This window comes from Populus trichocarpa, chromosome 11 (genome assembly GCF_000002775.5).
Source record: "Populus trichocarpa isolate Nisqually-1 chromosome 11, P.trichocarpa_v4.1, whole genome shotgun sequence".
In the NCBI taxonomy this organism is placed as follows: domain Eukaryota; kingdom Viridiplantae; phylum Streptophyta; class Magnoliopsida; order Malpighiales; family Salicaceae; genus Populus; species Populus trichocarpa.
Window position 1 is genome coordinate 13,333,052 of NC_037295.2, and position 24,398 is coordinate 13,357,449.

Here is a 24,398-nt window from a genome sequence, read left to right on the forward strand (position 1 = left end):
AGCATTATCAAGACGTACCTTCTCACACCGCCCTGAGTAGCTAGTATCGTCTTCCTCCATTTCTGGGAGCATTCTTCCTTCTAAGCCTTTTTCCATATTGATGGGCACTGTCTTCAACCATATTCACAAACCATGCAGCTTTTCTTGCTCTAAATACAACATATCCTATAGAGACTCCAAATACAAATCCACATCCATAACCCATTGTTACAGCTTTCCATCCAAATCCCTCTTCAAACATTGAATCTTCTTTCTCGAAGTTTGACGGAGGCGGTTGTTGCCCCTCGCCTTTGTTGCATTTTACTTGCAAGGGAAACCCACATAATCCCAAGTTCCCTTCGTATGAACCATTTTCAAATGTATTGAACTGCTTACCTAGAGGTATGGGTCCCTCAAGTTGGTTATACGAAAGGTTCAGGACTTGAAGAAATGTTAAATCTACCAATTCCTGAGGAATCCTTCCAGCAAGCAGATTTGAAGAGAGATCCAACGACTCCAGATTAGTTAAATTCCCCAATGACGGCTGGATAAAACCAATGAGGCTGTTGTGAGAAAGGTTGAGCTGTTTCAGAGATTTAAGCTTCCCGAGGGACTCTGGAATCTTTCCCGTGAATTTATTGCAGGATAAATCAAGTGTCGTGAGCGCAATTTGAATTTTAGGAAACACAGTCTTCGAACCTTTCCATGCCAATTGTACAGAAAAAACATAAGTAGTAGATACATTTTTTGTCCTCATGTAATCCATATCCTGATCAATGCTCATCATGGCTTTGAAGTTGTTGAAATACTCTGTTGGCAAAGGACCACTCAGGCTGTTGTTGGAAAGGTCAAAAATCTGTAATTTAGAAAAAGAGTCCTTGACAGTTGGACCCTTCAAAGAACCATGGAGTTTATTTGACCTTAGAATAACAACCTTCAATTTTGGAAGCGTTTCTAGAAAGGAAGGGAATGTGTCATCAATCATATTGTTACCAAGATCCAGAAATTCTAAATTCACACAATTGATGATGGATGATGGTATCACCCCATTCAATTGGTTGCCATTGAAGTTGAGATATCTCAAATCGTTCCCCTCTGAATAGATTGAAGGGATATTACCATGGAGATTGTTGCCACCAAGATGCAACACTAAGAGTCCATCGCTGAAGTTTCCCAAGCATTGTGGGATGAATCCACTAAAGCCATTGTTGGACAAGTCTAGAATCTCTAAGAACTTCAGCTCGCAAATGACGGAAGAGATGTTCCCAGTCAGTTTATCATTGGAGGAAAGCCTAAGAAGTCTCAAATGTTCAAGCTTGAAAACTGAAGGTGGAATCTGGCCATACAACTTGTTGAAACTAAGATTGATATATTGTAATGACTTACAAAGGAACGGACTTATCTGGCCATACAATAGGTTATTGTTCAAAAGAAGAAAATGCAATGAAGGCATGGAAAACAAGGAGGATGGAATTGTTCCATTGAGCAAGTTATGAGATAAGTCGAGAATGATTAAACCTGAAAGCCTACTTATTTGTGATGGGATGGGTCCTATCAGTTGATTATTAGATAAAAGTAGTGCAGTAAGACTTGAAAGCCTGCTTATTTGAAAAGGGATCTGACCTATTAGCCTATTGTACGAGAGGTCCAACCACTCAAGCTGTGTGAGTTTAACCAAACTATCCGGAATTGGACCAATAAAACTATTGTTTCCAAGATGCAAGTACTTGAGTTGCTTAAGTTTTCCCAATGAGAAAGGGATTTGACCACCCAACTGGTTATCTTTAAGGCCCAACTCAATGAGTTGAGTGAGGTTACCAAGTAGATCCAGATTCGAGCCAACAAAATTGCACCCACTAAGATACATCTCCTCCACAGACTTCAGATGACTGATTGAATCTGGTTCCAAATGAATTGAGATCCGCGTGTATGACAGATCCAAATGCGAAAGAGCATTGCTCAAATTGTATTGCGGAAAAGAGCCAGTGAGTCCTTCGTTGCTCCATAAATCGAGCCATTGAAGGTTTGATCGGCGAAATAAATTATCAGGGAGTTCCCCTTTCAATCCACAACGCCAGAGTTGGAGAGTTGACAAAGAAGAAGACAAGTTCATCAAGGAACTGGGTACCACTAAAGACATGTTCACTCCACCCAAGTAGAGTTCTCTTAGCTGGGTAAGGTTCTGAGCAAGCTTGTTGAAAGAAATCGGTTCCAGCATCAGCTCCTCAGAGTTGGAAGAGAGATCAAGTGACACCAATCTGGATAAATGGGAGATTTCTGGGGGAACTTGGCCTGCAAAATTCGATGAATTTAGATTTAAATGCGTCAAATGCAAGAACTGGCCAAAGGAAGATGAAATGACAGAGCGATTGAAGTCATTGCGGGAGAGATCGAGCTTCTGAAGATGATGAAGGGAGAAGAGAGTGCTGTTAGAATGGAGGGTGCCATAAAGCATGCTGCAACCAAGGTCTAGGCCAATTACATGGCCAGTTTTCATGTTGCATGTCACGCCATCCCAAGTGCAGCAATCTGTACCCTCTTTCCACAGCACTTTCTCGGGTGGATAACATGGAAATGTAGATGGAGAAGAAGGCATGGGAAAGGAATTTTTGAATTGGAGCAAAGCCAGGCTCTGGTCACGGGGGCATAATTGTACTGAAGAGGAGAAATTGGAAGAAGAATGAGCAGGTTGGGAGTGCGAATGGAAGAGAAGGAGGCAGAGAAATTGAGCGAGCAACAATGAAGATCCCATCATTCCCTAAAAGTGCTCTTCTTAGAGATTAAAATGTGGAAGGTAACTTAGATTGATGGGAGACTTCTATTAGAATGTAGTCTATATATAGAGACTTCCGGAATGCATATTTTCCCTAATATTTAAATAATCAATTTTATATGTACTAATATTTGCACTCAATTTGTCCAAATAAATATTAATATTATAGCATTGTAAAGAGATCTTTGATTTTTAATCTGTTTCGATTTTATAAACTCTGATTTTTATTTTTTTTGCTAATCAAATCTTTCTCTTGAAGTTTTCACATTCTCGCCTAGTATGAATTTCCATTCTTTTATTTTATGGTATATTTGGAAATGTAGTCCAATCATAATTAAAAAGAATTTTTATTTTTTTTAATTAATTTTTAAAAATTTTAGATAAAATACGCTGATTTTAAAAATAAAATTTTAAAAATAACAAATATTATTTTAATATATTTTTTTAAAAAAACTTGAAAAACAATTTCTATCCGTACTCTTAAAGATTCTTTGCTTGTCATTTACCTGGGTTTTACTTGTAATACTTTCTCTTTATTTGCATCATTTGTTTTAATTGATGATTGAATATTTTAATTAGTTACAACAATATTCAGATAGTGTTTGATTCTGTGGCACTACTATGTTAAAAAAACAAAATTTATTTTTTTTTAATTTTTTTTGTTTTGTTTTTTTAAATTATTTTGGTATATTAATATCAAAATACTTTTAATAAAAATCAATTTAAAAAACAAACATCACTGTAATAACCAATACCATAATTTTCAATATTTTAAATAATCTACTTCCTAATCATTTTACATGTTCACACACGCTCATTTTCTCAAGTTTATCAAATCAAACATTTTTGAAGACTAGTCAGCATCGAGGTTCGTCGGCTCAAGTTTCCTGGAAGGATTGGTGATGCATAACAAACTACAATATTTGGATTAAAGAAAAAAATAACTTTAAAAAAAAAAAAAACAAGACTCGGTGCATCTAATTTCCAGGATGGGCCATGCACCTCAATTATGACGACTTTAAAAAGTTTTGACATTATTCCAATCCAAGTTGATATTAGTTGGTTAGTAGGAACATTCGAATCCAAGTTGAAATAAGATCCACGCAACCACTTGTTATTAGGAGCATTCTAATCCAAGTTGAAATAAAATCCCAGCAACCACTTATTATTAGTTGGTTATTAGAACTTAGAAGCATTCTAATCCAAGTTGATAAATAGTAACTTTCAAATTAATAGACGGCTCAAAAGTGTTGGGTCTATTTAACATGTGTCTGTATATTACAAAGAATTAAAAACCGAAAGTCACCTAATGACTTTTCAAAAGCCAACCTTAACTTTTCTTCGTTAGTAAATGGCAAACTATAAAACCTCAAGAAAGAGAGAGTTTGAAAACATATATATACAGGATAAATAGTAAATTTTAAATTTTCTCAAGAATTTCAAAAATTCTTGTTAGAAAAATCTAAAGTTGTTTAAAATTTATGTGGAGATTACCTAAAAATCTGAATTTCTTTTGATTTTGAATATATACTTTAAAGTTGAGTTATCGCAAATCACAACCCTTCCAATTATTTGATTTCTAAAATTAATTCACACGAACCACAAGTGATAAATCTCTCAAACCCTTTTAGAAGAGAGAGATTGTCATATCTTAAAGTTATAACTCTTTTCTTTTGTATTTTAAGTATTTCAGTACTGTATTCTACTCATTTTTTTTTACCTTCCACGTAAAATAGAAGACATAATTTTTTTATTTATAGAAAAATCTAAAAACCCTATAAATAATAAAATCCACAAATAAAATGTAGCTGTAGATTACCTTTTTTTTGTTTAGTACAACCACTTAAAATTTGTAAGGAAGAAATGAGATTTTTTTTTTTTTTTTTTTTAGAAATGAGATTTTTGAATTTATATACTTAACGAGAAAAAAATGTTTGGCCATCCAGATGATTGTAAGGTGGAAGACTTGTTGATATGGCTTTCCTTGGTCTTCTCTCCAAATACAACGTCGCAACTTGACTTGACATTCATTGATAGTAAGGTTATGGAGGCATGAATACACGCAAGCAACAAGTGACTAGACTACACGTGGTGGCACAGAGGTGTGAATGTGCAGAGATTAGCCCCATTATAATGAAATATTTATATGTTATTCTATTAAACTATACTTTTAAAACATGTGAGAAAAATATTGTATATTTATTATGGATATAGATTTATTATATTATAAATTATACTATAAATAAAGAGTATTTACACTATAAATGACAATACTGTAGCATCAAGTAGCGTTCTTTTCCATGTTCTTTTCTATGTTTTCTTATTATTAGTTGGTTATTAGAAGCATTCTAATCCAAGTTGATAAATAGTTTTCAAACTAGTGGATGGCGCAAAAGTGTTGGGTATAAATGGCGTTAGTAAATGGCAAAGTAATACAACTTTGGCGCCATAAAGATGAACCTTTGCATTTAACCTATTGACAAAAAGACTACATTAAGAGATTATCATCTCATGGCTATTGAGAACGAATCCAATCAAGCAAACTACCAATTGAGCCGAAGACATGGCTAATTGCTCACAAGGATATGTAGGAGATTGGGAAATTTCTTACTTCACACCGTAGCTAGACTAGGTATATGTCAAAAGAAGGCAACTTGCAAGGCCAGCTCTTATCGAGGGTACGTCCTTGTGGATTATTAATTCTTTTATCAAATTAGTGTTTTGTCTTTTTGGGCATCATTCTTCTTCTTTAGTCATCCTAAAAGATATATTTATTCAATCATTCTTTCATCAAAATGAACTCTATCACCACTAGTGATATATATATTCTTGCCCTCTGAATCCAGTCTAATTAAGAAACTTGTTGTTATATATATATATATATATATATATATATATATATATATATATATATATATATATATATATTCTTTCATTATTTTAATGCATGTGAATTCAAGCATCAAATGAATTATATTTCATGTCATTTCATCGAGAGATAGAGAAATTTGTTGTTGCCTTCCACCGACTTCACCCCGGCATTAAGTTGTTTTAATCCTTAAAAAATAGTTTTATTGTAGTCATCACAGATAGTGTACTGTAGATGACACTGTTTCTTCAACAATATCTTTTTTATTATCAAACTTTATTGTTTTTTAATTTTATCATCTCAAAGTTATATTAGCATCATTTAATGTGTTTGAATTTGCTTTACTTTGCATAAAACTTGTGTATGAAAAGGGTTTTGCAAAATTCCAAAATTAAATTAAAGAATAACTTTATGAAATATATTTTACGATGGTCATTAAAAAATTAAATTAAAAAACAAAGCACACATTTAAAAAGGCTTAAAAAACATTATTTTAACCCCTGAAGTTTCAGTTTGCATATTATTTGGTCCCTGCAATTTCTTAATTTTATATATTATCTCTAAACTTTATTTTTATCATCTCCCTAAGTTTAATGAGACAAGATAGAAAGCCATATGGAATATATCATCTCCCCTGAAAGAGTTCTGGCTCGAAACGTTTCTTCTCTTCTCTTCTTGGCTTGTGGTGTCGGTGTTTCGAAGGAGAGAAATGGCGGCAACTCGATTTTTTTATTTATTTCAAATTATCACACTTCTCTCTCCTCTCTCTCTCTCTCTCAAGCAAGGAAATTATAATTTGACGTTTCTGCTTTATTTCAAAATTTGGATTCAGAACGGTGTCGTTCTTCAAGTAACTCTTTCAATTTTTTAACCTTAAATAGTGTTAAAAATCCTAAATTAAAAAAAAAAGAATTTTGTTGTTCTGTTTTTTTTTCTTAAAATCGTAAACCTAAATAGTGTTTATTTTCAAATTGATTTACCTTTTCTTTATTACATTGTTTATTGATTTCTTTGTGAATATCTTTAGTGTAGTACCTAGATTTTTTAGATTTTACCCATCAAAATACCTTTATAGTTTATTAGGTTTTTTTATCTAAAAACCTTACCTAATCTCTTAGTGATTTATTTTGATCTATTAGGTTAGCATTCGGTTACCCTTTCACCGTAAAAAAGAGCCAAAAATAGTTGGAACATAGTGGATAAGATAAAATAAAAAATTAAGATAAAATTGTGTTTAATAATAGTTTATATATCTGTATTTTATTTTATTGATGCAAGACATGGAAAAATACAATAATTTTTTTTTATTTTACTCTTAATATGTATTTATCATCTAACTTCCAATGTTTTAAATAATAAATAGAGATCATTATTTTTTACTTTAATTTATAATCATCATTAATTTTTTTAACTAACTTAAAATGATAATTTCTCATATCCCAGAGATCAGGCTAAAAAGGGATTAATAATTATCGTAAAAAAGATAATTAATCCCTAAGAAGACAATATAACTCAATTATAATTTACTTAGTCAATAAATTATTTTTATAATGTATTTCAAATCTAACATAATTAGAAATGCAAGATAATAATTTTATATTATATATTTTAACACAAATTTAAATACTCCACTTTTTTAAACAATTAAATCAACACTCAAATTCAATTTAACAATAAAAAGACATGAAAACACCCACTCAAGATTACGAACATAAATTTAACACTAGAAACCACCTTTAAACAACTAATCAACAAAAAATTCAGTTTTAAAATTCTTAGATCGAAAACTATAAATTCATGTATCTTTCAAATCTAGAAATAAAATTGTTTGAATTTGGTGTCTACGAGCTCCTAACGATGAGAGCTTCTATTTTATAATGATGTTGTTTGGTAATTTAGTTGGATTCTATTTGATCAATATTTTATCTCCTCTCTTTCTCTCATGTTTATATTTCTTATATATTTTTAATGAATTTTACTTTTATATTTTTCTAGTTTTTATATCTAATAGTGGAAATTAAACTAGTTCAAATAAATAAACCATATCTAAATGTAAGAATAGAGATTGAAATTTTGAAACATTCAAGAGAATAATTATGAATTTTTTTTGTCTTTGTCTATGGTCTATGGACAAAAAAATAACTAAAAATTGTCCATAAAATAGAGATAAAAACCTATTTTTGTCTATAAATATATAGTCAAAATAAAAAACAATAAAAAAACACGATTTTATCCATCGTGTTTTCTTAGAATTATAATCTTTTTTGTTCCATTTTAATATTTTTCCTTATTTTAACTATATATTTATAGGCTATATATTTTGAACCTATATCTATTTGATCACAAAATAGTTACCACACCAACTACTAGTTAATTTCCAAGTATTACACAAAACTAGCTATGAAATATATATTAAAATATATAGCAGCCAAAGCATGGCTAATTAGGACTCCAAATTATAAACACACAAATTAAAACAAAAACAAAAACAAAGAAAGGAAAAAAAAAAGGAACATAAGTAGCTAGCCTGGAAGATGATCCCCTCTCCTTTTGACAGTTGTCAATATAGTCCACAGGGCCTTGCTTGAATCTAATCGAGAGAAGTTTACAAGAAAACACAAGCAAGTTCAACGCTAAAGTAAAGATTTTTTAGATTTTCTAGTCGAAATTCAGGAAGTACCATCCGAAATATGGATCAGTTTGTGAAGTAGGCATAAGCTAAATATAACTGTAACAACACATATGTTGTTATTTATTTTTGAATCCTCTCAAAAAAAAAATACAAAAAAAATAAGAGTCGAAAAAATTCAATAATAATAATAATAAATAAAATAAATAAATATGTCGCAGTGAGAAAAGATGCCGGAGCGCCCAAAAATGGCCAAAAATTAGTTGAAGATGTTCAAAAATACAAATATTGAAATTTGGCAATATATCGTTGATGAATGAGAGCTGTGTTGATAAAGAAAATTCAATTTTAAAAATATATATCCAAAATCAGATGTTTATGGACTCAATTAAATTGTATCGAGGGTTTAATTGAATTTATGAAGGGTTTGATTGAAAAAAAAATTGATTTTTAAGTCGATTTAGGTTTTTATTGGAAGGAATTAAAGTTCTAGGGTCCAATTATAATTTTGAAGAGTTGATTTGGTCAAATCAGGGGCTTAATTGCATAATTATTAAAGTTTGACGACCAATTAGGGACTTGATTGAAAAATTTTGAAACCAAGGACCAAATCGGAAAAGGCGCGTAAATAGAGGGGCGGAAATTGACCAAGTCAGGGGCTAAATTGAAAAAATTAGAAGTTTATTGATCAAATGAGGGTCAAATCGCATGAATCCAGAACCAAAGATTGTCTTGTAAACAACGTTAAAATCAAGGGATCCAATTACAATTTATCTGGGGGCTTGATTGCAAAATTGCAAAAAATCCAATGACCAAATTGGAAATATTCATTTTGAATTTTAAAACACTGTAGTTTCCTTGACAATTGTTCATTACCTTCTTCATTAACAACGGTTTTGGTAGTAAAAGGCAGTGAAGACGTTAGCGGTGGAACTGCTTCAATGAGGGGAGCACGTCTCACGGCTGATATCCCTCGCCACCGTGATGCACGCCGACCGTTACTATCTTCATGCAATAATCCCAAAAAATGCATGCATCCTCTAACTATAAAAGCTAGAGGAGAGACGGACAGTGGAGAGGGGGGGAAAATCAGAGAGGGGATCAAAGGAGAACAGGGGAAAAGAAAGAAAAGCTAAGAGAGAAAGACAGAGAGGAGAGTGAACGAAGAACAAACCAAAAAAACCAAAAAAAGAGGGAAATAAGCAGAGAGAAGCACAAGCATAAGGCAAGAAGAAGAAGAAGAAAATATAGAGAAACCGAAGCAGCATCCTCCGCGTACCACCACCAGTCTTCCTCTTTACCGCCACCAGCATCACCGCTAGCACCAGCAGCACCTCCACGAAGCCACTACAGAGAGGCAAGAACACTGTTGACAGGGGGAATGAAAAATAGAGGAAGAAAACAGCACAACGAAGCAGAGGAGAGAGGAAGGAGAATCAACATCTGCCACCACAGCCAGCTGCCGCGACAACAACACCACCGTGAGCCACCAGCACCGTGAACCACAATGCCTCCATTCCAGGTAATTCTCTTCCTCTCGTCTTTGTTTCCCATTTCATCTTCTTGCACGCAGAATGTGCACTGTGCATGTTTCTGCAAGCAATGAAAAATAATTACCCTGTTACTGTGCTCATGCACAGTAACCAGGTAATTGCATTTGGCTGGTTACTGTGCACGGGTACAACGACCAGTCCGGGTTGGATCATGAGCTCAGTCTATGCGGCTGGGTTGAGTCCAGCCTAATATAAGATAGTTTGTATTTTATTGGGTTGATCTCGACCCAGTTTCTTTTTTGGGTCGGGTCCGGCCCATTCCAACAAATTTTTTTTTTGTTTTCATGCATAGGACCAAGTATCTCAAAGAAAAAAAATCATATCATATTTTCATACAACAAAAATTCAAAAATATGTATTAGCATGCATTTTGGCTTTAGTAACCAGTTTATTAAAGTCACGAGAATTAGGCCAATATTTGAAAAATTCCAAAAAACATTATTTTGTTTTCTTTTAGTATCTGGGGTTACGACCTTATACGTAAGATGTATTCCGGATATTAAATTCTTTTGTTGATGTTTCAACGGTTAGGTTTTACCCGATAAGATAAGGATCTCTTTATCGAGGAGTACTTTTCTTAAACCATAGACAAACCAACAACTAGAAAACATGATAAGACCTTATATTTTATCAGACAATAAAACAATGCAGCTTACCTTAGGTAGGCATATTTGAGGTGCTAGTACCTTTTCTTTACGCAACCAATCCCCGTACCCGATTTGTGAGACCAGTTAGGGTTCCTAGTGACCAAAATACTAGGTGACGACTCCCATTTCTGCTTTCCACGGATAAAAGATAAGAATTCCTCGTCTCCCTATTTTTCCTGATTTTTCTAGGATACTAATATTCTAGGATTTGTGGACGCAATCGCCGCGGTGCCGCACACGTGCGACAATATGCACATTGTCATAACCTATTTTTGGATTATTCTCCAAATTAAAAAAAAAAATTCTCCTAACCTCCAAAAAAAAAACCTGAAACAGTGCCGTTCTAAACAGCATTGTTCTCCTTCTTCCCCTGCACACGTAGAAGCAAGGGAAGAAGAGGTTTATTCTCTTGCATTTCCCCGCTCCCTCTCTCTCCCAAAATCAAAAAAACCCGAGACGACCCATGCCCCTCACTTGGCACCAAACAAAACAAGCAGAGGGAACAAGCCCTGTGGGTGGCCCTGAGGCGGCTGCCTAGTGGCCTCCCAGCCCCTACCCCTGTGCCATGACTGAACAGGGGTAGTAGACCTCTCTCCCTATTTTTTTTTCTATAAATACCGACATAAAAGAGGAACTAAAGGGGGGGAATAGAGAGAAGGAAGAGAGAAATATAGAAGCATAAGAATAGAAACCGAATGAAGGAGAAATACAGAAAATGCTGAGAAAGGAAGAAGAACCACCGGCCAAGCAGCTCGCCTAAGTTTGCCACTGCCACCAGCACTGTGAGTTACCAGTAGTACTGGCACAACCAGAAAACAAAAAAAAACAGAGAGCAAAAGAAAGGAAGCACATAAGAGAAAGGAAAGCCGAAAAACAGAAGATAGATAAAGAAGAAGATAAGCACTATAACATCTCTCTAGTCTCTTTCTCTCTGTCGCTGGAAACACCTCCTGCGACCACAACACTGCCACCGTGAACGACAGCGCCCCATCACCAGGTAAGCTTCTTCCTCTTCCTCCTTTTCTTCTTTGTCTTCTCCAGGCCGCTCCACTGTTCTACTTGAACAGTGGAGAGTGAATTAATTCACTCTTCATTGTTCACGTGAACATTGGAGAGTCCACTGTTTGTTTTAGTTTTCTGGGCCAGACAGCACTGGCATAGACCAAAGTGGCTGGGCCGGGCCCGTCCCAGTAAACAAATTTCCAAAAATATTTTAAAAAATTTGTGATTTTCCCGTGTATTTTTCAACTGAATTTTGCTTAATATTAGTTTGTATTTTTATATCATAAAGATACAAATCCAGTATTAAAATACCCGATTTTCATCACAACGTTGGAAAATTAAAAAAAAAACATGTTTTTGTTTTCATGCATACGTCTAAGTCTCTCAAAGAAAAAAAATCATATCATATTTTCATACAAAATAAATTCAAAAAAAATGTTTTAACATGCATTTTGGCTTTAATAACCAGTTTATTAAAATCATGAGAACTAGGCCAATATTTCAAAAATTCCAAAAAAAATCATTTTTTCTTTTAATATTAAGGATTACACACTTATACGTAAAGTGTATTCTCGATATTAAAAAGATAGTTTTTTTTATTGACGTTAGAATGATTAGGTTTTACCCGATAAGATAAGAATCTCCTTACCAAGAAGGACTTTTCTAAAACCATAGACAGACCAAAAATTAGAAATACAATAAAATCGTAGCATATATTAGACATTAAAACAATACAGCTTACCTTAGGTAGGGCATATTTGGGGTGCTAATACCTTCCCTTTACGCAACCAGTCCCCGTACTCGATCTCTGAGACCATTTAGGGTTCCTAGTGACCAAAATACTAGGTGGAGACTCTCATTCTATTTTTCATTGATAAAAGACAAGAATTCATTGTCTCCCATATTTGTCAGATTGATACACTACCTGAGGGTGGACGATCGCCGTGACGCCGCACACGTGCGACACACATAGAAACTAAATCCTAAAATACCTAGAAACAATAATAAAATTAGTATATATAAATGTAACATATAAATTCTTTTTTAAAAATATGTTCATGAATATTAAATGAGAATAAATTATCTATTTTTTTTTATTTTAATAATAGTTTTTTACATTTTTTCTCATATTAATTTTTTTTTCTATCACATATAATTAAATTATTGATTCATGATTTTTTATGTTTATAATTGAAACTTGCTTTTCAAATCATTATAAACTTTTATTTAAAAACAATGCTTTTTATATATAAAAAAACATGTTTTCAGAAAAATAAACAAAAAATACATCAACAAGGAAAGAGAGTTTTGGTTTAAGATATACATTTTCCCTCCGTACTTCAAATGATTTAAATTTTAACGAATATTTATTTTAGTTTTTTCCTCAAAAAAACATGCTACTAAAAAGGACATAATGTTTCTAAAAAAAAAAATGTATGAATAAGAATGGAAAACATAATGTATGAATAAGAATGGAAAAAATTGCTGCCTAAATTGATATCAATCAGATCTCTTGGAAATAAAAAATCATGAATCATAATTAAATGAACGTAATTGATAGCTTCAAAAGATCAAGACATAAATATTGCCATCACCTAAATTACACGTTGTTTGTGCTTTTGCTTATAATTTATTATATTATTATGATTCTGGTAAAATTATTAACTTACAATGACATAAATCTATCGATTAAAATAAAATTACAAACGCACAACGTAAAAAAAAGAAAAGAAAAAGCAGCTTCACTAGCCTGGAAGATGATCCCCTCTTCTTGACTGCTGCCATTATTGACCTAGTCCACAAAGCAAGTTAATTAACTAAACTGGCGATGGATTATGGAATAAAATATTTGCGCTATTAGTTAAAAGCATTATCAAGACTTACCTTCTCACACCGCCCTGAGTAGCTAGTGTCGTCTTCCACCATTTCTGGCCGGAGCATTCTTCCTTCTAAGCCTTTTTGCATTTTGATGTGCACTGTCTTCAACCATCTTCACAAACCATGCAGGTTTTCTTGCTCTAAATACAACGTATCCTATAGAGACTCCAACTACAAATCCACATCCATAACCCATTGCTACAGCTTTCCATCCTAATCCCTCTCCAAACATTGAATCTTCTTTCTCGAAGTTTGATGGTGGCGGTTGTTGCTCCTCACCTTTGTTGCATTTTACTTGCAAGGGAAATCCACATAATCCCAAGTTCCCTTCGTAAGAACCATTTTCAAATGTGTTGAACTGCTTACCTACAGGTATGGGTCCCTCAAGTTGGTTATATGAAAGGTTGAGGACTTGAAGATATTTTAAATCTACCAATTGTTGAGGAATCCTTCCAGCAAGCAAATTTGAGGAGAGATCCAGCGATTCCAGATTAGTTAAATTCCCCAGTGATGGCTGGATATAACCGATGAGGCTGTTGTGAGAAAGGTTGAGCTGTATCAGAGATTTAAGCTTCCCAAGGGACTCTGGAATCTTTCCCGTGAATTTATTGCAGGATAAATCAAGTATTGTGAGGGCAATTTGAATTTTAGAAAACTCAACCTCGAAACCTTTCCATGCCAATTTTACAGAATAAACATAAGTAGTAGATAAATTGTGTGTCCTCATGTAATCCATATCCTGATCAACGCTCATTATGGCTTTGAAGTTGTTGAAATACTCTGTTGGCAAAGGACCACTCAGGTTATTGTTGGAAAGGTCAAAAATCTGCAATTTAGAAAAAGCATCCTTGACAGTTGGACCCTTCAAAGAACCATGCAGTTTATTTGACCTTAGAATAACAACCTTCAACTTTGGAAGCGTTTCTAAAAAGGAAGGGAATGTGCCATCAATCATGTTGTTACTAAGGTCCAGAAATTCTAAATTCACACAATTGATGATGGATGGTGGTATCACCCCTTTCAATTTGTTGCCATTGAAGTTGAGATATCTCAAACTATTCCCCTCTGAATAGATTGAAGGGATATTGCCGTGGAGATTGTTGCCACCAAGATGCAATACTGAGAGTCCATAACTGAAGTTTCCCAAGCATTGTGGGATGAATCCACTAAAGCCACTGTTGGACAAGTCTAGAATCTCTAGGAACTTTAGCTCACAAATGACAGAAGAGATGTTCCCAATCAGTTTATCATTGGAGGAAAGCATAAGAACTTTCAAATGTTCAAGCTTCAAAACTGAAGGTGGAATCTGGCCATACAACTTGTTATGACTGAAATTGATATATTGTAATGAATTACAAAGGAACGGACTTATGTGGCCATACAAGAGGTTATTGTTCAGAAGAAGAAACTGTAATGAAGGCATACAAAACAAGGAGGATGGAATTGTTCCATTGAAAAAGTTATGAGATAAGTCGAGAATGTTTAAATCTGAAAGCCTACTTAATAGTGATGGGATGTGTCCTATCAGTTGATTATTAGATAAAAAGAGTGTGGTTAGACCTGTAAGCCTATTTATTTGATGAGGGAGGCCTGTTAGTCTATTGTAAGAGAGGTCTAACCAAGTGAGATGTGTGAGGTTAGCAAAATTATCTGGAATTTTACCAAAAAATTTATTAAAAGAAAGTGTCAAAGAATTTAGTTTTTTAAGGTTTCCAAGTAAGGATGGAATCTGAACATCAAATTTGTTATATGAGAGATCCAACTCGGTGAGTTCAGTGAGGTTAGAAAACTCATTCAGAATTTGGGAAGTAAAATTATTGGCTGAGAGTTGTAAGCGACTGAGCTGCTTAAGGTTTCTAAGTGAGAATGGCAGATGACCTTGAAAATTGTTATCCGAGAGGCGCAACCACGCCAATTGGGTTTGATTAACAAAAATATCAGGAATTGGACCAATAAAATTATTGTTTCGGAGATCCAAGTGCTCGAGTTGCTTAAGTTTTCCCAACGAGAAAGGGATTTGACCACCAAACTGGTTACCTGCAAGTCCCAACTCAATGAGTTGTGTGAGGTTACCAAATAGATCCAGATTCGAGCCAACAAAATTGCACCCACTAAGATACAGCTTCTCCACAGACTTCAGATGACTGATTGAATCTGGTTCCAAATGAATTGAGATCCGCGTGTATGACAGATCCAAATGCGAAAGAGCATTGCTCAAATTGTATTGCGGAAAAGAGCCAGTGAGTCCTTCGTTGCTCCATAAATCGAGCCATTGAAGGTTTGATCGGCGAAATAAATTATCAGGGAGATCCCCTTTCAATCCACAACGCCAGAGTTGGAGATATGACAAAGAAGAAGACAAGTTCATCAAGGAACTGGGTACCACCAAAGACATGTTCACTCCACCCAAGTAGAGTTCTCTCAGCTGGGTCAGGTTCTGAGCAAGCTTGTTGAAAGAAATCGGTTCCAGCATCAGCTCCCCAGAGTTGGAAGAGAGACCAAGGGACACCAATCTGGATAAATGGGAGATTTCTGGGGGAACTTGGCCTGCAAAATTCGATGAATTTAGATTTAAATGCGTCAAATGCAAGAACTGACCAAAGGAAGATGAAATGACAGAGCGATTGAAGTCATTGTAAGAGAGATTAAGCTTCTGAAGATGATGAAGGGAGAAGAGAGTGCTGTTAGAATGGAGGGTGCCATAAAGCATGCTGCAACCAAGGTCTAGGCCAATTACATGGCCAGTTTTGATGTTGCATGTCACGCCATCCCAAGTGCAGCAATCTGTACCCTCTTTCCACAGCACTTTCTCGGGTGGATAACATGGAAGTGTAGATGGAGAAGAAGGCATGGGAAAGGAATTTTTGAATTGGAGCAAAGCCAGGCTCTGGTCACCGGGGCATAATTGTACTGAAGAGGAGAAATTGGAAGAAGAATGAGTAGGTTGGGAGTGCGAATGGAAGAAAAGAAGGCAGAGAAATTGAGCGAGCAACAATGAAGATCCCATCATTCCCTAAAAGTGCTCTTCTTAGAGATTAACTTAGATTGTTGGGAGACTTCTATTAGAATGTAGTCTATATATAGAGACTTCCGGAATGCATATTTTCCCTAATATTTAAATAATCAATTTTATATGTACTAATATTTGCACTCAATTTGTCCAAATAAATATTAATATTATAGCATTGTAAAGAGATCTTTGATTTTTAATCTGTTTCGATTTTATAAACTCTGATTTTTATTTTTTTTGCTAATCAAATCTTTCTCTTGAAGTTTTCGATTTTATTAACTCTGATTTTATTAACTCTGATTTTTTTATTTTTTTTTTCTAATGAAAACGTTCTTGAAGTTTTCATTTTCTCGTACAACTTTCAAATTTTTATTTTTTTTTGATGTGTTTGGAAGTATGGTCGAATCATAATTTAAAAAATTTTAAATTTTTTTAAATTAATTTTTAAAATTTTTAGATCGTTTTAATGTACGTTGATATAAAAAATAAAATTTAAAAAATAACAAAATATTATTTTAATATATTTCTAAATAAAAAAAAACTTAAAAAACAATCTCTATCATAATATTAAAGAGTTCTTTTCTTGTCATTTACCTGGATTTTACTTGTAATACTCTCTCTCTATTAACATCATTTTTTTTAATTGATGATTGAATATTTTGAGAAATGTATACATAAAAAAAATTAAATTAAATATTTTCATATATTTATGATGTTTTTAGTATTTAAAAATTTTAATTGATAACAACCTTGTTATCTTTTGTTTCTTCCTGCATCACAATCGTTCTTTTTTAAAAGAGTTTTAGAAAATTGATACATGCCAGACCCATAAGCTGGACTTTGGTTGCCAAAGACTTCGCTACAATTTCTCGAGTATCATCCATCAAGCGATGGTGATATCTTGGAACTATACATATTTCCACCTCGGGCTAGTCTGAATTGGGCACCACGAGAGTTGGTGCGTTTAATTCCCAGGATGGGCCACCTAACATGTAGAGAGAATCGGGTATTTGACTGGAAGATTGATCCAAATGCTGGTTTCCCATCTATCATGCATCAAGTGATGCTAATCTAATTGAAACAGTAAGATTTTTACTGGAAAAATGGTTATTGAATCTGACCCAATTGGGCTGATCAACCGAGCATTATTAGAGTTTTTTAGTTTTTTTTTCTATATAAATTATTATTATAATTATTTTTATTAATAGATACATAAAAAAATAAAATTAAATATTTTAAAATTTTTTCTATATTTATAGTGTTATTGATCTTTGATGTTTTTACTTGTAATAAATTCTTATCTTTTATTTCTTTCCATGTCATTATCACTTATTTTTAAGAGTTTTAGTAATTTTTTATTGATGATTTATGTGGATTAACGAACATTTAAATTATTTGTAATTTATGACAATTTAGTTACGGATTATATTTAGTTACAATTTAGTAGTTTTTGAAAAATTGATTAAATTTCATAAAAAAATCTAATTCTTTTATAATTTTTTATATATTCTAAATGACCCTAGATTTTCTAACCAATGCTTGGACTTCCAAATATATTTTTTAAAAAATTATCATTAAAATATTATCAAAATTGTTTTTTGATAAATAGTCCTTCGCAAATGAATGAGTTACGGATTTACTGTACACATTTAATTAAATAAATTTGTAGGACACATGATATTTTCGAGATAGAAATTAATGCTTAACTTATACTGGATTTAATAGCACCAGCTAAAAATATTTTTTTAATAGATGGAGTGAATTAAGATATTTATCTAAAATATTTTAGGTTGAATAATTTTCTTGTAGAATATTTCATGAAAAAATACAAAATAATTTTTTTAAAAATATTTTATGCAAAACAAATAATCTCTTAATTGTAGACTATGTTAGCCATGTATCATCATCCATCATGGAATTCATTGGGAAATGAATGAACAACTTAGACATTATTTTGTTTTCAGATGGAAATTAATACGTGCTGGTGATATCATGGAACTATACATATTTCCACCTTGGGCTAGTCTGAATTGGGCACCACTAGAGTTGGTGCGTTTAATTGCCAGGATGGGCCACCTCAATTATGCCGACTTTAAAAAGTTTTGACATGTTCATCACTCTCGTTTTCCGGCTATGTTTATTATTTTCCAGGATTAGATTTTGAGACTTGCCAATATTATGAATTGTTTGGAATTGTGTTTTAGAAAAATCATGATTTTTTTTCCTTAGCTTTGAATTATTATAATTTTTTTATTGTTTAATATGTTACTACTAAAAATAAATTTTAAAAACATAAAAAATATATTATTTGAATGTTTTTAAATGAAAACATATTTTAAAAAATAACATTTACTACACTTTTATTTTTATAAATTTGATTATTATTCAGTGTAGAGAAAACATCAATCCATCCTTATATAATTGTAAAGAGAGATTCAGATTATAAAAGCTCTATCTCGGCACTAAAATGGAAGAACCTTTCAATCTAAAGTCCATATCATTTGTTTTTTAAGAGCTCGCGGAAATGCATCAATTAGTTAAAATAAGATCCACGCAACCACTTGTTATTAGTTGGTTATTAATTAGGAGCATACTAATCCAAGTTGATAAATAGTTTTCAAATTAGTTGGTTATTAATTAGGAGCATACTAATCCAAGTTGATAAATAGTTTTCAAATTAGTGGATGGCCCAAAAGTGTTGGGTCTACGTCCATCCCATTTGGAGTCCAAAACCATGTGTCTGTATATTACGAAGAATGAAAAACCGAAAGTCACCTCTAATGACTTTTTCAAAAGCCAACCTTAACTTTTCTTCGTTAGTAAAGTATACAATATGAATGTAGTTATTTTCTTCGTTAGAAAATAGTCAGCTACAGTTTTAGTAGGGCTGCAGATACTCGGTGTTGGGACTGCCAAGCCTATGGCATCCGCGCGTCAAGTGGGACGACAGGATACAGGCTGCAAACATATGGTGTTGGGACTCCCCAGAATGCTAGCCTTAAGTCCTGCATAAAAATCTTATGTTGTTGGGTCCGGCTCATAAATGTTATTATTTTTTTTATAATTCAAAGTATTCATATAAAAAATGATGTCAAGGGTTCTTGACATCGACAACTTTGATGGTAAACTAGATATGAATAAGAATTGATTAATTATTCTGAGAAAAGAATAGTTAATGATACAATCGATTGTATTGATATCGGCACATGAATGTAATTGATTAGTCTAGCCCAATATTAGAAGACTAATGATACTAATGAGATTTATTAGTATCAGCGATTACCTTCTAGAAAATAAAAGGGAAGATATTGATTAGTTATTCCAAAAGAATGAGTTAAGCTAATGATACCAAGAGAGGAATATTTTGGTATCAAGTGATAATTGATTTATAAAGAAATGGTGTTCGCAAACCGTTGAGTTGTGTTGAGATTTTCAAGATGAAATTATTCTTGGCAAATGAGATAGGATATTAGATGGATATTGATAATAGATGGAAAAGATATGTTGTAAAAGAGGTTTATGTCTAATTTTATATATCAAAAGAAATTCCATAGAGATTATTACCTGTCATTGTTATTGCTTATTACTATCTTTTATATTTATGTGTACACGTTAACATCTATTTTTAGGTCCATCAAGGTCACGTCATGAGTGATATTAATTTAGTTATCTTTTGCTTTTAACCATGTAAATTATTTTTAAATTAAGAAATTTATCTTCTAAAACTTGAAATATAATATTAATCCATAAATTTGAATGTACGACCTTAATGTAATGTTTGTAACTCTAAGTACCTATTTAACCCTGTGTGTTTATAGTTGAAATCGAATATTTCACTTGAATTATATTATATGATGTTATTGAATAAGATATGTTGTGTTGATGATGATGAGTTGGGTTGAGATCCAAAATGATTGGATCAGGATGTGAATTAAAATTGAAAGTGTAATATGATTTTATCGATAACTTGGGACCTCCCAGTATAGGGGAGACTCTACTAAAATTTTGGTAGAAATTTTGGTGGAACCTGTATATTTAAAAAAACAATTACCTGAAAATTTTCAATGTATTGCAAAAAAAGATGTAGGAAATTGAGGTTGTTACAGTTGGTATCAGAGCGTGGTTGTGATTCAGTAGACTTTATAAGCATGGAATGTATAATGAATCACTTATTTTGAGATAAAATGGACTAGACATGGAATATATATATATATATATATATATATATATATATATATATATATATATATATATATATATATACATATACATACTTGGTTACCAGTGTGGTAATTAAGGATAGTGATATATATTGGGTTGGAAAAAAGTTGGTTAAATAAGGAAACAAGATATTACCTTGTGATTGTGGTATCGATAGCAAATAATAAATGTGGAACCATTGTTTGATAATACGTTAGATAATAGTAAAGGATTCATGAACAAAATAAATTTGAAATATTAATAAAATGATAATGTAACAAGGGTGTTTGTTGTCTTGATGAAATATAAATGGATGGGATGAAACCATATATGAATTAATATTTGAGTGAATATATGATTGTTTAGGCATAATCAAGTGTTGATGTAAGTGCTATCGATTCAAACTTCTGACACAACATACAGATAGAGGCGAGACTGTTTTGTGATTAATGCCTTAATAAATAATTATGTGAAGACGGTAGTGAGACCCTGCATATTAGGCCCTTGCCCTAATTGACAACACTTTATCTTGACATGCAAAAGAATACTAGTTTGGTACATAACAAAATAGATAATACGAGTTTATTACTGGCGTCGTAGATATGAGATAAAGGCTTGGAAATTAGTTATGAAAAACATTATTAAATTACCTTATGAGAATCTAGCCCAAAATCAAGAATGAATTAAGGATCGTATGCGTGGTTATCCTTGTAGACATATAGGAGTAAATGGTTAAAACATGAACATGGAGGTAATACCTGTTGTGGAATGTTATGGGCTAATGGTAAGACACTGAGTTACCGTCATACAAGATAATAAGTAAATAAATAATTTGGCAAGCTACCTATGTAAACACCTAAGAGAAAATATATATATATATATGAATTGACGACACAGTTTTCGCTGCCGATTTCGTGATCGGTAGCGACGCAGTTTTCACTGCCGATTTCGTGATCGACAGCGACGCAGTTTTCGCTGCCGATTTCTGCATCGACAGCGACACAGTTTTTGTTTTAAAAAAAATTAATTAACTTAAGGAGCTGGGAGGGAGGGGTAAAACCGGTTTTAGATAGACCAAAACAAGGATAAGAACACATCTAAACCAACCCCCAAACAACCCACCTCATTTCATGGGGAGTATAAATACAAGGAGGAGAGAGAGGATGATCCATCCTCTTCCCAAACAGCAGCTGCATGTCGTTCTTCCCTTCCTCTTTCAGAACAGAAACCTAAACCAAACTAGTAGAGAGTGCTTTGTGAACGTGTGAGGGAAAGATGAGACCTTGAGAGAAGATTGGTCAGCTGCCTAGAGGAAAGGAAAAAGAGGGCTGGAAAACGTGAGAGGAAGAAGAAGGAGGAGAACCAGCAGGAGAAGAGGAAGAATAGTTTCAAACCTTCCTCAAACTTAGTTAGATTCGAAAGGTATGGGTCATGAAACTCCCTTCCTCTTCTCCTTAAGACCAGAAACGGAAATGAAGAAGAAAACCCTAAGAAAATTGACCTAAGACCTAAGCTAGCTGTGAAGGAAACTGAAATTAACTAGGAGAACAAGGAAACAGAAATGAAATGAAGCCAATTTCAGAACATCTAACAAAGAAAAATGAATAAAATGGAAATAACAAATCATGGTAGAGGGCTGGCTTTAACTATGGGGTTGGCCAGCATGCATGTGTGTGTTCTGCTGGGATTTGTTGAAGGATTATGTGCTGAAATTGATGGTTTCAATGTGTGTGTTCTGCTGGAATTTATTGAAAGATTATATGCTGTAATTGATGGTTTTCAATGTGTGTGTTCTGCTGGAACTTAGTGACAGTGTATATGCTGGGGTTATTACAGCATGTGTGGTGTGTGTTCATGCCAAAATGTGTGTTGTGCAGTGAAACCGTGATTCGCTGCCGAAACTGAGTGTCTGCAGCGAATTAGCATTCGCTGCCGAAACTGAGTCTTCTGCAGCGAATTAGCATTCGTTGTCGAATTGTGTGTGTTCTGCAGCGAATTGTGATTCGCTGCCGAAACTGTGTCGTCTGCAGCGCGTTAACAATTCGCTGCCGAGTGGCGTGTTCTGCAGCGAACTTGCGATTCGCTGCCAAAGTGGAGTTGTCTGCAGCAAATCGCTGCCGAAGTTGAGTTGGCTGCAGCGAATTTGTGATTCGCTGCCGAAACTGTGGTGCCAGCAGCGAAACAGTTTTCGCTGCCGAACTGGCTGCCGGCGGCGAAACAATTTTCGCTGCCGAACTGGCTGCCTGCAGCGAACCAGTTCTCGCTGCCGATTTCTACAATAAGCCTCCTAGGCAGAAATGACTTAAATGCTAGTAACAATTTCATGGTATGATGGTGTAAAATATGGAACACTTGAATGTGAACATATGAACTCTTGAAATAAGTGTGCTGACGAATGTGATTCAAAAATATAAATGTACTGATTTGTGACCATTGATATCTTAGGTGGTGCGGTCGGGATTGGACCATCGTCAAGACAAGAACAACCCACAGGTGGAGCAGGTAGGTGACTTGCACCTTCCTTTTTCATACGTTGAATAATGAAATACTTTAACATGAATATTACCATATTGTGTTAGAACCGATATTAGATTGTCGAACGCTTAAATGTTGAGAAATGAATGATTAGCTTCGACTAATGGCATCCAAATGGATGGCCGGGATGATGAATGATTAGCTCCGGCTAATGGCATCCGAATGGATGGCCGGGACAAATGAATGATTAGCTTCGGCTAATGGCATCCGAATGGATGGCCGGGACAAAGAATGATTAGCTTCGGCTAATGGCATCCGAATGGATGGCCGGGACAAATGAATGATTAGCTTCGGCTAATGGCATCCGAATGGATGGCCGGGACGAATGATTGATTAGCTTTGGCTAATGGCATCCGAAGTGGATGACCGGGGTGAGTGAACGGTTAACCTCAGCAAATGATGCCTTAAGAGGATAGCCGGGTTTAAGATTATGGTTGATTGCCAAAAAAAATGGGTGCATCTATATGTACTACAAGCTGTTTATACCAAGTACATGAAGAAATTATAAATGTTAAAGCTTCTTTTAACTGCCAGACCGTTTAGTTACCATTATTATTATTATTATTATTAAGTAATTACATTCTCTTAAATATTTTGTACTGCTGCAGGGACGTCACACCAACGAGACGTCTAGGAAACCCGATACACGGGAACCTACTTTTGCAAGGAATCATGTAGATGCATTCTAAATCACAATGTATTTTGTATGAATCAATGTACTAAATGTTTAACTTTTATTAGATCCTTTTGTTTAAATTTGTAATGGCTATTAGTAGGATAGGAATGCAAACTCATGTCTATGTATGTATATTTTTAATATGAACTTCTAATCATGCAACCATAATATTACGTGTTTATGTAAGATTCACTTTTAAATGAAATGTTGATTGTATGGATTGTATCTTGATGATGTGAGGGATCAGGTTCGCTGATTACCGGCACCATGTGTGTTAGGTATATATATATATAATTTACTATTGTTTTGGGCTTGAAAAACTGGGTTGTTACAGTTGGTATCAGAGCACCTGGTCTGGATCCTGAGGATCACTGATAATTGCGTTGTTGTGGTGAATTTCAGGATGGTACGCACCCGGCAAGGGACACGAACTGAGCCGCCCTCCTTAGAAAGGTGGGGCAGGAACCAAGGTATCCAAGGTTGGTAAGACGAAGATCCCTTGGATGATATGGCATCTCATGCTCCGAGAATACCACCCGAAACCTTGCAGGGGGAAGCTGCGGTAGCGGGGGAAGGCGGGAGGCCTAACCAGACAGAGGGAGTACCCCCAGTTGTAGCAGAGCAGCAAGAAAGATCAGAAGCACAAC

At 34.0% G+C, this 24,398-nt stretch overlaps 1 protein-coding gene and 1 long non-coding RNA gene across 6 annotated transcripts in view; one reads left to right on the forward strand and one right to left on the reverse strand.

Annotated features, from left to right (window-relative positions):
• LOC18103348 (receptor-like protein Cf-9 homolog) overlaps positions 1-16,340 on the reverse strand; it is a 67,060-nt gene extending 50,720 nt beyond the window's left edge. For 4 of the 5 annotated variants that reach the window (XM_052445263.1, XM_052445262.1, XM_052445264.1 and 1 more), the window contains exons 1-2: positions 14,221-16,340; positions 19-899 (exon numbers count right to left, since the gene is read on the reverse strand). In XM_052445263.1, coding sequence (XP_052301223.1) covers positions 41-899; positions 14,221-16,340 — 2,979 coding nt within the window. In that variant the 3' untranslated portion in view covers positions 19-40. Of the gene's footprint in view, positions 1-18; positions 1,793-14,220 lie in introns of all 5 variants that reach the window. The other variant, XM_006377668.3, reaches the window with a different exon arrangement.
• Positions 1,791-16,589, forward strand: LOC127903984 (uncharacterized). The gene is made up of 2 exons (XR_008056788.1): positions 1,791-2,667; positions 16,274-16,589. It is a non-coding gene; the product is annotated as an uncharacterized LOC127903984 (long non-coding RNA).
• Positions 16,590-24,398: the final 7,809 nt, after the last annotated feature.